This window comes from Microcebus murinus, chromosome 4, assembly GCF_040939455.1.
Source record: "Microcebus murinus isolate Inina chromosome 4, M.murinus_Inina_mat1.0, whole genome shotgun sequence".
Classification (NCBI taxonomy): Eukaryota; Metazoa; Chordata; class Mammalia; order Primates; family Cheirogaleidae; genus Microcebus; species Microcebus murinus.
The window spans coordinates 89,953,905-89,966,172 of record NC_134107.1 but is presented as its reverse complement, the minus strand read 5'-3'; the positions used below and the strand labels follow the sequence as shown (position 1 = coordinate 89,966,172).

Genomic DNA, 12,268 nt, shown 5'->3' with positions numbered 1-12,268 from the left:
ATGAAACTGTTTCAGAATGTTTTAAATAGAAGTAATGCCTACATATATATATATTGAAGTGGATATGATGTTATGACTAATACAGAGAGGAAAAAAGGTTTTTTATCCAAGCCTTTGCACTTGAAAAGGTCCACTTGAAGCTCTGAGTAGGAAGACTGTTAATAGAGGAACAAATCATTAGTTTAAAAAAATTATTCCTTTATTTAAAAATTATTGGATGGGTTCTATATGCTAGGTATTATAATAGGAGAATCACAAAAGTCTCATTTAATTTTCCTAGCAACCTCTCAAGAAAACAGTTGTTTTAGGTGTCAAACACTAAGGCTTAGGGAGGTTTGATACTCAGAGAAATTGGAGGAACTAGGAAACTAGGAAATAGCAGAACTGGGACTTGAATATAGACCTCAATTCCAAAAGCTGGCACTTTCTGTCTTCCTTACCACATTGTACTCATTAGGTGCAAAGCTTAGCCTGGAAGTAGGTAAGCAGAAAACAACCAATTTCCTGAACTTTAGGACCTTAAAGACTATTTACTTATAACATGCATTCAATTCTTAGGGAAGAAGGTATTTGTCTTCACTTTTTTTTGTTTTGTTTCATGTTGTTTTTCCTTAGCAGTTATGATAATATTTAGAGTAGAGAACCTTTGTTCTTTTTTTATGTTAAATTATTTATTGTTCTGCATACTGTTCACATCTAAGTGGTTTTTATGTTACCTATATTTTGCTAAAAATATTTTATATACCACCAGAAAAATTGTTATTTTAAATATATTGACAAAATTTGTGCCCATCATCTACTTTTATAGCTTTTTGTTTTAATTGTCCCTCTATCACATACGGTTACACCATTTTTTCCGACATAACTCTGTGTTCACTCTAATGTTCTTATAAAGTGACAAAACTCTGTATCAATTGATTTAAATGCTATTATTTAAGATATTTAGTTTGTGAAAGATTATTTTAAGTACTTTTTATATCCATTGGAGATATTTAAAAGTTTAGGTGATCCATGTTATTTTTATTTTTTTTATATTTTAACAGTTAATAGTTGGTGATAACATATGAGCACATTTTAATGCATTTAATCATAGTCAATGTAATGACAACCAATCGTTGCATTCATACAAGATATGCTTGAAGACCAGTGATGAATATTTTGAAAACTAACATAGATTATTGGTTTAATTCTGACACTCATCGACAGAACCCCCATTATTGAATTACACTTTTATATATGATTTTGTAGGATTTTCTGGTTCTTTTTTTTTTTTCTGGTTTTTAAATGCAAATCTCCCTAATCAGATCTTTAAATAGAATAGATATCTCAAACAGCAGGTTGAGAAAAACCTTTTCATTGTGACAGCATTCAGCAGATTTATCAGTTGCATTTCCAATTCTTATTCTCAAAGTCATGAACTGCAATCTTATGCTTCCCATATTGATTGTAGCTTGTTAATAAGATAGAAAGAACATAAGTATTTGAGGAGATGATGATTATTATTAAATTATGCCACCTTACAAAAATTAGCCAGTTTTTTAGGAAATTAATTACATGATCATTCTCATAGCAAACATTTAGATATATTCACAGATCCTTCTTAATATGAAAGAACTTAATTTTTCCAAAATAAATAGCAACCAAAAAGAAATTGTCTCCTGCAGTAACAAACCTATGTCTTTTCTGTGACTTCTTACCCTAGGATAAAGAATTGGGTGGTACCCTGGATCAATTAATTTGTTGAAATAATCTAAGACTAGCGCTAAGTCTTTATACTTGGCCACTGGGAAAAAGGGGAGACCTTCAGTTCCATATTATGTCAGCTCATCTTTAGGCTTCGTTTGGAAATTGCTTTCAGTCCCTAGGTTGGGCCTATAGAAGTAAATGCAAGTGAGATAAATAATTGACCAGCTGCCACATATTTATTTGGTCAAACTAAGGGAATTTTAGTAAGTGCAATGATAGGGTGTTAAATTTTTCCTTTTATTGGCTAAAGTATTATATTTGCTCCATTTTGTGCTGGATGTTGACTGTGTTTGCTGAAAACTAGGATGTACCCAAATTTCCCTGGGCATTCTTCTTATCTATTTAAGTCTCAGGTCTATCTGAGCACCAAATCTGTCAATAAGGTCAAAAGATATGATGGTTTCCATATTAGGGATCTAAGGGGGATTAGGTAGAAATTGTTAAAAAGCAGTTTCACTGCTGACTTACAAGTAGATCTCCTTCTGAGTCCCCAGAGATAAACGTTAATTGTGTCAACCCTATTCTCTTTTAGATTCGTTTTTAGGCTACAGTTCTTCAGTTTTAGCCAGATTATACGTGAAATCTTACGAAAGGAAATTTAAAATAACTTATGCCTCTAAAGACTAGAAAAATCTTACAACCACTCAGTTGAAAATGTATTATAAATTCCTATAATTAATTCCAGGTTTTTTCAGTGCATCTCTCTTAAAATGAAAATTTTATAAACATTTTAATAAATAATAAATGAATTAATTTTTTGTAACAGCAGTAAATTTAAAGTTAGGTTTTGGATCCAAATGCAATGCTCAATATACAGAAAAGTAAAGTGGCCAGTTGATAGCTATTTGCTGCCATACATGCAAGCATGAGGAATAAATGTTTCATCAAATGTTTTAAAAGCATTCTTGGGCCAAGGTAACCAACTATGCTACAGTTTACTGTGCTAGGCACTGAAGATAAAAGCAGTGAATAATACATTTATTATAAGTACAGAATCTCCCATAAAATTTAGGAAACAAAATAACAAGAGGTCCTTTTGGCTTTATCTTTCTAGGTATAATAATAACTTTAAGATTAAAAACAAAATTAAATTAACTGATATGTGGATAGCAAGCTGTGTGGATGAAGTGGGAGAAGGCAACACCAATACTATGAAATCCTTTGTCTTGGGCTGGCCCACTCTGAACTTTGTGGCCACTTTCAGGTAAGAATCACAGTTTGTCCTGTATTTACCTAGTTTAGCTACTACTACGGTAATTTCTAGGATGAGAGAAAAAATTTAAGCAAATTTTGTTCCCCAGATTGTTAGAAGGAAAATATTTTATTCTAATTGTTTGTGACATCAGTAACTCATCTTTTGACACATGCACCCAAGCAAGATACTTTTGCGACTTATGTTTCTCCCAAAGAGCTTTTGATTAAAATATATGAAAATTAATGGTACTGTTGGGAACTCTTGGAGTCATTTTCTTCGTTTGACCAATGATTTTTAAAAGGGTCTCTATTGAAACAATGGGGGAATAGGAATTTCCAGGAATATGGAAGGGGAATAGACCAGTCAGATCTTTAGGACTCCCTCTCCAATATCTCCTTTCCTAGTATCAAGGTATTTATTTTACATATTGAGCTTCTGAGTCTTATCAGTCTTTTTGAACCACTGAAATGACCTTCACTGAAGCAAATTTTGATAAATAATCCAATTAAGTTTGAATAACTAGTTTATACTCCAAAATTTTCTAATGAAGTAGGTTTTCATTATACCAGTTAAATTAATGTCATGAAATACTGGGTTACCTGAATTGTGTATCAGGTTTTGATTTAGTATCTATAGAGATTACAATCAAGAGAAAACTTAAGATTTTAAGAAGTAAAAATTAGTTTCCCAAGACTTACTCCTAGGAGGGGATGAGGTTGGAGAATGTATGAATAAAGAATTTTTGTCCTCTTATCCTGAACATGCTTAATTGGCACTAAAAAGTTCAGGGTGAGCATACCAAACTTATACCTGTGCTTTTAGAGTGTTCCAACTCTAGTATTTGTTTTACCCTTAAAGAGTTAGTGTCCATTACATGCACATGATGCTTTTCACTCTGTTCTCTTCTCGTCACCACCAGACTCCCCAGGCATCATCCTAAAGCCGGATAACTAAAATTTTCCAAGCTGTTAAATCTTCTCTATTAAAAGACAGGCATGTCAGTAAACTCTACTATACACTATTGGCCTATCACAGGATTTTAAGAACTTATTTGGAAGAAACATATGTTTGTATCTTTCTCTGCATATCTTCTTTTCCATGACAGATTTCTGTAGATATTATCATTTCCTATTGCTTAATCTCCTTGGAGTTACAGGTAAAGGGAAGCCGTTTCAAGTGAGGGGTGTGACTAGATGATGTATTTAATCAAAGAATTTCTTCTTTATAAGAAGAGGGAAATGTAGAAACAAGTTTGATATATTGTATTGCTTAAACTATGGTTCTTTAACCAAGTAATCAAGGTTAATATCACCAGTGATGTGTATGGATATGTAATGAATTCCTTGATATAATGTGATGACAAAAGCAATGCACTTCAGTGATCTTTTTCCATAAAAACCCATAACTCCAGTCTAATCATGAGAAAAACATCCAACAAACACAAATTGAGAGACATTCTACAAGATAACTGACCAATACTCCTCAAAACTGTCAAAGTCAAGAAACAAAAAAAGGGAAAGACTGAGAAACTGTCATAGATCCATTACTAAAGAGACATGATAATTAAATATAATGCAGTATTCTGGGTTGACTTCTAGAACAGAAAAAGGACATTAAAGGAAAAACAAGTAAAATCTGAATACACTCAAGAATTTAGTTAATAGTAATGTATCTGGCCGGGCGCTGTGGCTCACGCCTGTAATCCTAGCTCTTGGGAGGCCGAGGCGGGCGGATTGCTCAAGGTCAGGAGTTCAAAACCAGCCTGAGCAAGAGCGAGACCCCGTCTCTACTATAAATAGAAAGAAATTAATTGGCCAACTGATATATATATAAAAAAATTAGCCGGGCATGGTGGCGCATGCCTGTAGTCCCAGCTACTCGGGAGGCTGAGGCAGAAGGATCACTCAAGCCCAGGAGTTTGAGGTTGCTGTGAGCTAGACGCCACGGCACTCACTCTAGCCTGGACAACAAAGTGAGACTCTGTCTCAAAAAAAAAAAAAAAAAATAGTAATGTATCAGTATTGGTTTCTTAGTTTTAACAAACGAGGCATTATAATGTAAGAGGGTAATATTAGAGGAAACTTAAACTGGATGACAAGTATTCAGGGACTCTGGAAATCTACAATTATTTAAGAATTAAGTTTATATTTTAAAAAAGTAAAGTGTTCAGTTATGCCTCTGGTATGTCAGAGTAGGGTCTTAACAGACTGACCACCCTACAAATAACAACTGTAAACTCCAAAAACTACCTGAGGGTTCTAGAGAATGAACAAAAGTTGGAAGATTTTGGAGAAGAATTAAAACTTGGAAGAAGTCACTAGCAGTGGGTGAGTTTCCTGTTTTGAAGGCTTCCACCTGAGGACCTGAGGGAAAGAGGCAGTCACATCATGGTACAGGGCAATTAAAACTGACAAAAATCTTCCTGGGCTGAAGAAGAAGGGTATAAAGTCCAGGTCAACCACAGATAATGTAGCATGAAGGGGAAAATCTCATAAATGAACATGTCAGAGAAGGGAAGCTACAAATTCTGTGTATAGACACTGCCCAAGTCTTTGATCACTGAACCCCCACATGCCTAGGATAGACTTGCAGGTTGAAGCTAAGACTAAAAGAATTGTACTGACCTGCTGTCCAACACAGGTGAAATAGAGTTTGTAGCTTGAGCTAATTAAGTTAGTTGCTTGCTAAAACAAAAACATCAACACTGTTTTACAAATATAGCAGAATACAGAGTCTCTAAAACAAAACATTTGTAATGTCCAGAATATAATCTAAAATTCTTGACACATGAAGAACAAGGAAAGAGAAAAGATAATTAATAGCAACCTATCCTGAGATGACCCATATGTTAAATTATTAGAAGAGAACTTTAAAGCAGTTTTCATAAGTATGCATGGTAAGTAAAATGAAAATCCAATTGAACTTAATGAAAAGACAGGAAATAGCGGCAAAGAAATGGAAAATATTTTATTATGGCCAAATAGAAATTCTAGAACTGAAAACTACAAATTTTATTAAAAGATATTGGCCTTCCTAGTAGAATGGAAGTTGAAAGAATAGTCAGTGAATTTGAAGATATATCAGTACAAATTGTCTAATCCAAAGAACAGAGAAAACAAAGATTTTTTTAAATTAAAAATGCATCAGGGACTGGTAGGAAAATGTCAAAAAGTATAATATACATGTAATTGGAATTCCAGGCAAAGGAGAGAGGGAATGGGGCAGAAGAAATATTTAAAGAAATAATGCATAAAAACCTCTCAAATTTGGTAAAAGACATAAATGCACAGATTGGAATAAGCTTAGTGGACCTCAGGATAAGATGAAGAAAACAATACCTGGTCATGTTATAGACAACTACTGTAAATCAGAGAAGAGAAAAATCTTGAAAATAGACAGAGAAAAGCAATGCATTACAAATAGGAGAATGACAATTTAAATTATTGTGGACTTTTCATCATAAATTATGATGGTCAGGAGACAGTGGAACAACATCTTTAAAGTGTTGACAGTAACAACTTTCAACTTAGAATACAATAACCAGCAAAAATATTCTTAAAAAATTAAGGTGAAATAGAATTTAAAAAGAAAAAGGTATAAGAATTTATTGCCTACAGACCTGTTCTACCAAAAATAAATGTTAATAGAAGTTATTCAAGCCGAAGTGAAATGGTATCAGAGGGAACTCTGATCTTTAGGAAGAGATGAGGACCATCGGAAATGGCGTGTAGTCTCAGTTAATATTAGGGAAATCTAGTTTGAAATGCCATCATGCTAGCAGCTCAACAAGCAATCTCTCCTACCCAGTTACTATAATAAATATTAATAAACAAAAAAGTAAGAACTAACAGCTTTGAAATCTAAGACCAACAACTGCCAGAATTAAAGAACTCCCAACTGAGTGGAACTGGGGAAAGAGCAATCATTGAGGACTTCACATGCTTTACTTTGGGAAATAGGATAGTCATATCTTTAAAAAAAAGTCCAAAAATAATTTAATATCTCTGTCATTATATGTACTCTGATTCACAAACCTTGGATTTATATCCACCAGAAGAATAGGTGCTACACCTTGATTTTATAGATAATTGTCTGATATAATGGGAACATTCTTTAAAATACCCAGAAAGTACTTAAAATATTTTACATTCTTTAAAATACCCAGAAAGTATCTGACAATGATCTATCTACAAGAATAGTCAGAAGAATAATAATTTAACTTAAGTACCTATTGTAAATCTTAAACTGTAAACTCAGGTATGCCTGTTTATTTAGAGATCAAATTAAAGCTCCCCTTAAACCTCCATTTTCCCAGGATGGTAGGAAATCAGATTTTCTTCTTTACTGGAACCACTGTTTTCTTAAGGTAGAATCAGATACAGGAGACTTCTGAGATGCCTCCAAAACACACAAAAGTCTTCTGACCCTCAGTGGTCTGTGGTCACTGACCCCATCTTTTTTCTATACCCAGAGTTGTCTCTGTACATCCAGAGATATTCTGCTTCTTTGCCACATGTGGTGTGCAGCTATATTTACTGATATAAAAACCTTGGTTCCTGGGACCCAGGCTCTCTAGTTGCTCTGTAAAATCATTTCCTCTTGGTTGTTTCCTTAGGACACCTTAACTGAATGACATGGTTCCCAGCTCACTCTCAAGGATGACAGAGCTCTATGCCCTCCACAATATGAGAGAATCTTCTAATCTGCTATACCTTTTTTATTTCTTTAAGATGCACTGCCTTCTCCTCTCCTGAATATTAGTTTTCTCTTTTTTGATGGGCTTGAGTGTTTATGAAACTCAGACTTTGGAGCACTTCTGGTTTTAGTCCTGTAAAAATGCCTGAGATTAAGAACTACTAAAGAAATAGAGTCCTGGATTCTAGTGTAAGCCAGGGGAAAGGGTAAATATGTGAGAAGATTACACAAATCAATCTCTGTAAATTCACCTGACACACTTAATAATTGTTTATTTTTTGAAGTAATGGATACAATATATTCCGGCAACAGAACACCATATAGCAATGAGAATGAATGATCTAAAACTGCATGCAGTAATATGGATAAATTTCACAAACACAATGTTGAATGAAAGAAGCCAGAATCAAAATATTATATACTGTATCATTACATTTACTTAAAGTACCCAAACAAGCAAAACTATTCTATGCTATTGGAAGTTAGGATAGTGGGAACTACTAGCTGAAAAGGAACATCAGGGGACCTTGTAAGGTGATTATCTGTTTCGTATTCTGTGTGATGGTTATATAGATGTGTTCAGTTTGTAAACATTCTTCAAGCTGTACGCTTAAGCTTTGTGTAGTTTTCTCTCTTTATCTTTTTTGTCAGTTAAAAGTTTAAAAATTACTAAGTGTCTTAAAGGGGTAGTTTTCTTTAACTGTTTTGAAAACAGTTCATGGGTCTGAAGAAAATGTCTCATCTATTTTCAATACAGATTTTTGCTGTAAATCCAAGATTTGATATAAACCTAGAAAACTTGAACCTAGAAAATCTTTTTTAGAAAAGATAGTAAGAAATCACTAAAGATGGAAGTTGCATGGTTAGTGGCAAAAAAGATGTAATATGCTTTCTGATGGCCAATCCAGAGAGATTGCTTATGGAGAAAATTGCTAAGTTAGAAACAAATTACAAATATTTATGAAGTGTATCTTTTTGGAATAAGAAAATAAGTAGGGTTTCCAATTTCTCTAAATAGATTAGAAATATGATTTTAAAAGCTTGTGAGTAACAAGACCATATAGGAATAAAGTTAATTTTATTTCTAACTTTAAGAATTAAATTCAGCTGTAATGAAAGAAAACTTATTATATTAATGAATAATAATTTAGTTATAAATGGATTGACCTTAACCAGTTTATAGTAATTAAGAACAAGTTTTCTGTGAACTAATTTACTAAATTATAATTATGTATGTATTTTTAGAAAAATGTTTATTTTCCTGAGAACAGTCTGGTTTCTGGGCTGAGATATTTTTATCCATATACCATATTACTGTATTAATCTCAATATTAAGCATATTTTCTATTTGTGTGGCCCTTTAAGCTACAAAAACACTCTGAGTGAGATAATTAACCCAGTTTTACAGATGTGGGAAAACCAGGTGTTAGATTCCAAATCAAGTACTCTTTGTATAAGAGCTACCTCTTACAGGTATATCACTTATAAAAAAGCAGTAAAATAGAAAAGAGTGTCTATCTTAGATACATCCAAGAGAATTTAATAAAACTCTACTTCACTATGTGATTTTTTCAAAAGGGCATTTTCACCACAGGATTCCTCAGAACAAAATTACCCTGAGGTTGCATCTTACATGTGCAACTACTTTAATAACAGGCTATTTATTTTCTTCTGCATTGACAATCTTAAATATGTTAACATAAGTACTTTATGTGATTTTTCTCTTCCATTTTCTTTAATTGCAGTTCTCCAGAACAAAAGGACAAATGGCTCTCTCTCCTTCAAAGGTATTTTTTTCAGTATATATATTTTAATCTTCAACCTTCAACAAACAAATAAAAACCTTTTCTGCAGAGATGTGCCCCCAAAGTATTCCCCTTCTCTTAGTAGAAATTGTTCATTTGTCCTGAAAATAAGCTGCTATTTATATTATTCACTAGCTACTACTTGCTATAAATAATGTTCTTTCATTACGTATATTTCTTACTTTCTACGAAGGAGAACACTGAGGTCTAGTTAGATCATTTTAGACAGAAATTAGTCAATAATACCTTCCATCTCTTTCCATTGTCTCCAGGCTACCAATTGGAGCTAACAGTTTCCTCAAAGTATGTATTAAGTTTCCATAAATGCAGGGTTTTCTGCTGAGCACCTCAAAAATCAATTATTAACCCCACCATTGAGCATACCAACTAAAATGATAGACATAGGCTCATTTATTAGACCCATGGTCCTTCCCTCCTTCTGCCCCTCTCCCCCTCCCCAAGCAATGGGATAACCAAGATTTACACTTTATTGGAGAGCTAGATGAGAAGTAAAGGGTCACTGCTTTGGTTTGGCCTTGTATTCTATATACTCCTGTTGTTATCTGTGAGGTGCTGGACCTGTCCAGAGAAGGCAGGGAAGTTTTAAGGATAAAACATTACCCAGTGGCGCCTTAACCTGATTGTGTTTCTCAAACCTCACTGGACATGGAGGCCTCATTCTTTATTGTGCCCATGCCTAATGTCCTAAAAAATTTTTTTTATTCTCTTCCAACCCATAATGTAATCTGACTTTGCTGAGTCTTTTCATCTGTCTTTAAAAATAGCATATAAGTATACTAAAAATATTAGTAAAATAGATTGATTTTTAAAATAAGCTATCAGCAAATTCTATCTGACTCAGTGTTGTTTTGGGTTGTTGTTGCATTTGATTAGATACATCAATCTAGAGAAAGAGAAGGACTACCCGAAGAGCATTCCCCTCAAAATCTTCGCCAAGGACATTGGGAATTGTGTCTATGTAAGTGTTTGTAAGCCAGAAAATTAAATTCCAAGTCCCTGCATAAAGCAGAATAGCATGAATAAAAAGAGACAGGCAGACAGATATACTGTGTATGTGCTATGGAAGGTAGGCATTTAGAGATAACATAGGGGGAAGATGACTTTTCCTAGATATCTCTGTGTCTTTGTATATATGAGAAGTAAACCCTAGAGAAAATGAAGCAAGACAAATTCATATTAATTACATTATTTAACATTTGTGCTTGGAAAGAACAGTACTTGTCAGATATCTCTTTCCTCCCTCTGCCATGAATGTTTCTCTGAATCTTTTCAATAGCAGCTGCACAGACTTGTAGTAAATCTATTTCCAGAAAGAGGTATTTCCTATTATTATTAAGCAATTTTTTCCAACTTGTCACTTCTTAAGTAGAGAGTGGTTTTGCAAAGTTTATTGAGTTTTATGAATTGAATCCCTCAGGTTAATAAGTGGATGATCTGGAAAAGGTGACATTTTTAAGGGATCAGCACTTTTCTGCCTCACAGTGTTTATCACTTTGGTCAAATAAATATTAAGTCTTTAACCCCAGTTATTATGCATAATTTGATGACTGATTATAGTACAAGAGCCAAGATGTTATCAGTGATGAATAAGATGGAAACTTATGACTATTTTTATGATACTATGGACAGTCATACTTCACAGCAGTTCTAGATCACACAGAATAGTTTTATTTATTTATGGAAAAATATGTAGTGCAAAATAGTTATGTTTTGGCCAAAAGAAAAAGTTATGCAAATTGTTATGTCCTACTCCTGAATGCCAGATATCACTGCTGAAGGAAAATACTCAAATTTTTATGGTATGAAACTACAGAGATGTCCTATAGCAAAGTAGGAAAAAAACAGAACACTGTTGTTCCTGCCTGCTTTGATTCAGCTGTGGCAGTTGGTTACATTCAAGATTTTCATGGAAAACCCCTTGAATTTTTTAACACTTTCTTTTCAGTGTCTGGAAAAGTGTGTGTTTGAGAAAGGACTGATGTCCCACTGCCATTTTAGAAAAGACAAAAGATGTGGTCAGGTCGGGTGCTCTGTTTTTATTGCTAGTACCCTGGATAAGTCACAGATGATGTGACACACTCTGTCCTTTGCTCTGTGAAGTATATTTCATAGCAAGAGTCTCTTTCAAGGAGCCCTGCTTCCAGAGTTATTCCCCCAAATAGGAGTGTATGTATAGGAAGTACTATGTTAGTCTTTAATTACATACAACCTGTCAGTGAATTCTGCTAATATGGAACAAAATAGTCACATTTTCAGTTTTGTCTGTTTTGTTATGTATTAGCCAAAGAGCTTTTATCTGCTGAAATTCATTTGTTTTGTCTACCAGAAAAGCATGCAGGAAAAATATACTTTCTATAATTACTATTTTAAACGTATGGGCTTACTACTAAGACAAACCATTATCTTAGAAACCAGGCCATTGCAAGGCTAGATTCTTCACTTTACAAAAGACTTCATGAGAGAGTTTCTTTAAATTAAATGGAAACATTTTTAGACTTAAAAAAAAAAAGCAGAAACCTTTATTGAAATTATGTTTTAAATTAAATCCCAGTATGTAACATACCTATGATGCTCTGGTAGAAGACAGACATTGGGTTGGGTGCTCCAAAACCTGCCAGTTGGACTCTGAGACAATTTTGCATAATCCTTGGGGGTATAAGAAGTACAATTTAAAATCAATGCATTTAAAATACTTTTTTACAAATTAAAATTCATTTAACAAACAACTTTTAGAGGCCATTTGTCATGTCAAGTAATTGGATCATAGGGAAAAAATACATTAATGGAAGAATAGTGATGGATTATT

General features: G+C 33.5%; 1 protein-coding gene across 2 annotated transcripts in view; it reads left to right on the top strand.

Moving 5' to 3' along the window:
* The window catches only part of ARHGAP20 (Rho GTPase activating protein 20), a 96,203-nt gene that overhangs the window by 43,792 nt on the left and 40,143 nt on the right, over positions 1–12,268 (top strand). Inside the window, exons 4-6 of one of the 2 annotated variants that reach the window (XM_012773758.3) lie at positions 2,801–2,950; positions 9,382–9,423; positions 10,336–10,420. In XM_012773758.3, the coding sequence (XP_012629212.2) occupies positions 2,801–2,950; positions 9,382–9,423; positions 10,336–10,420 (277 nt within the window). Of the gene's footprint in view, positions 1–2,800; positions 2,951–9,381; positions 9,424–10,335; positions 10,421–12,268 lie in introns of those variants that run through there. The other variant, XM_012773766.3, reaches the window with a different exon arrangement.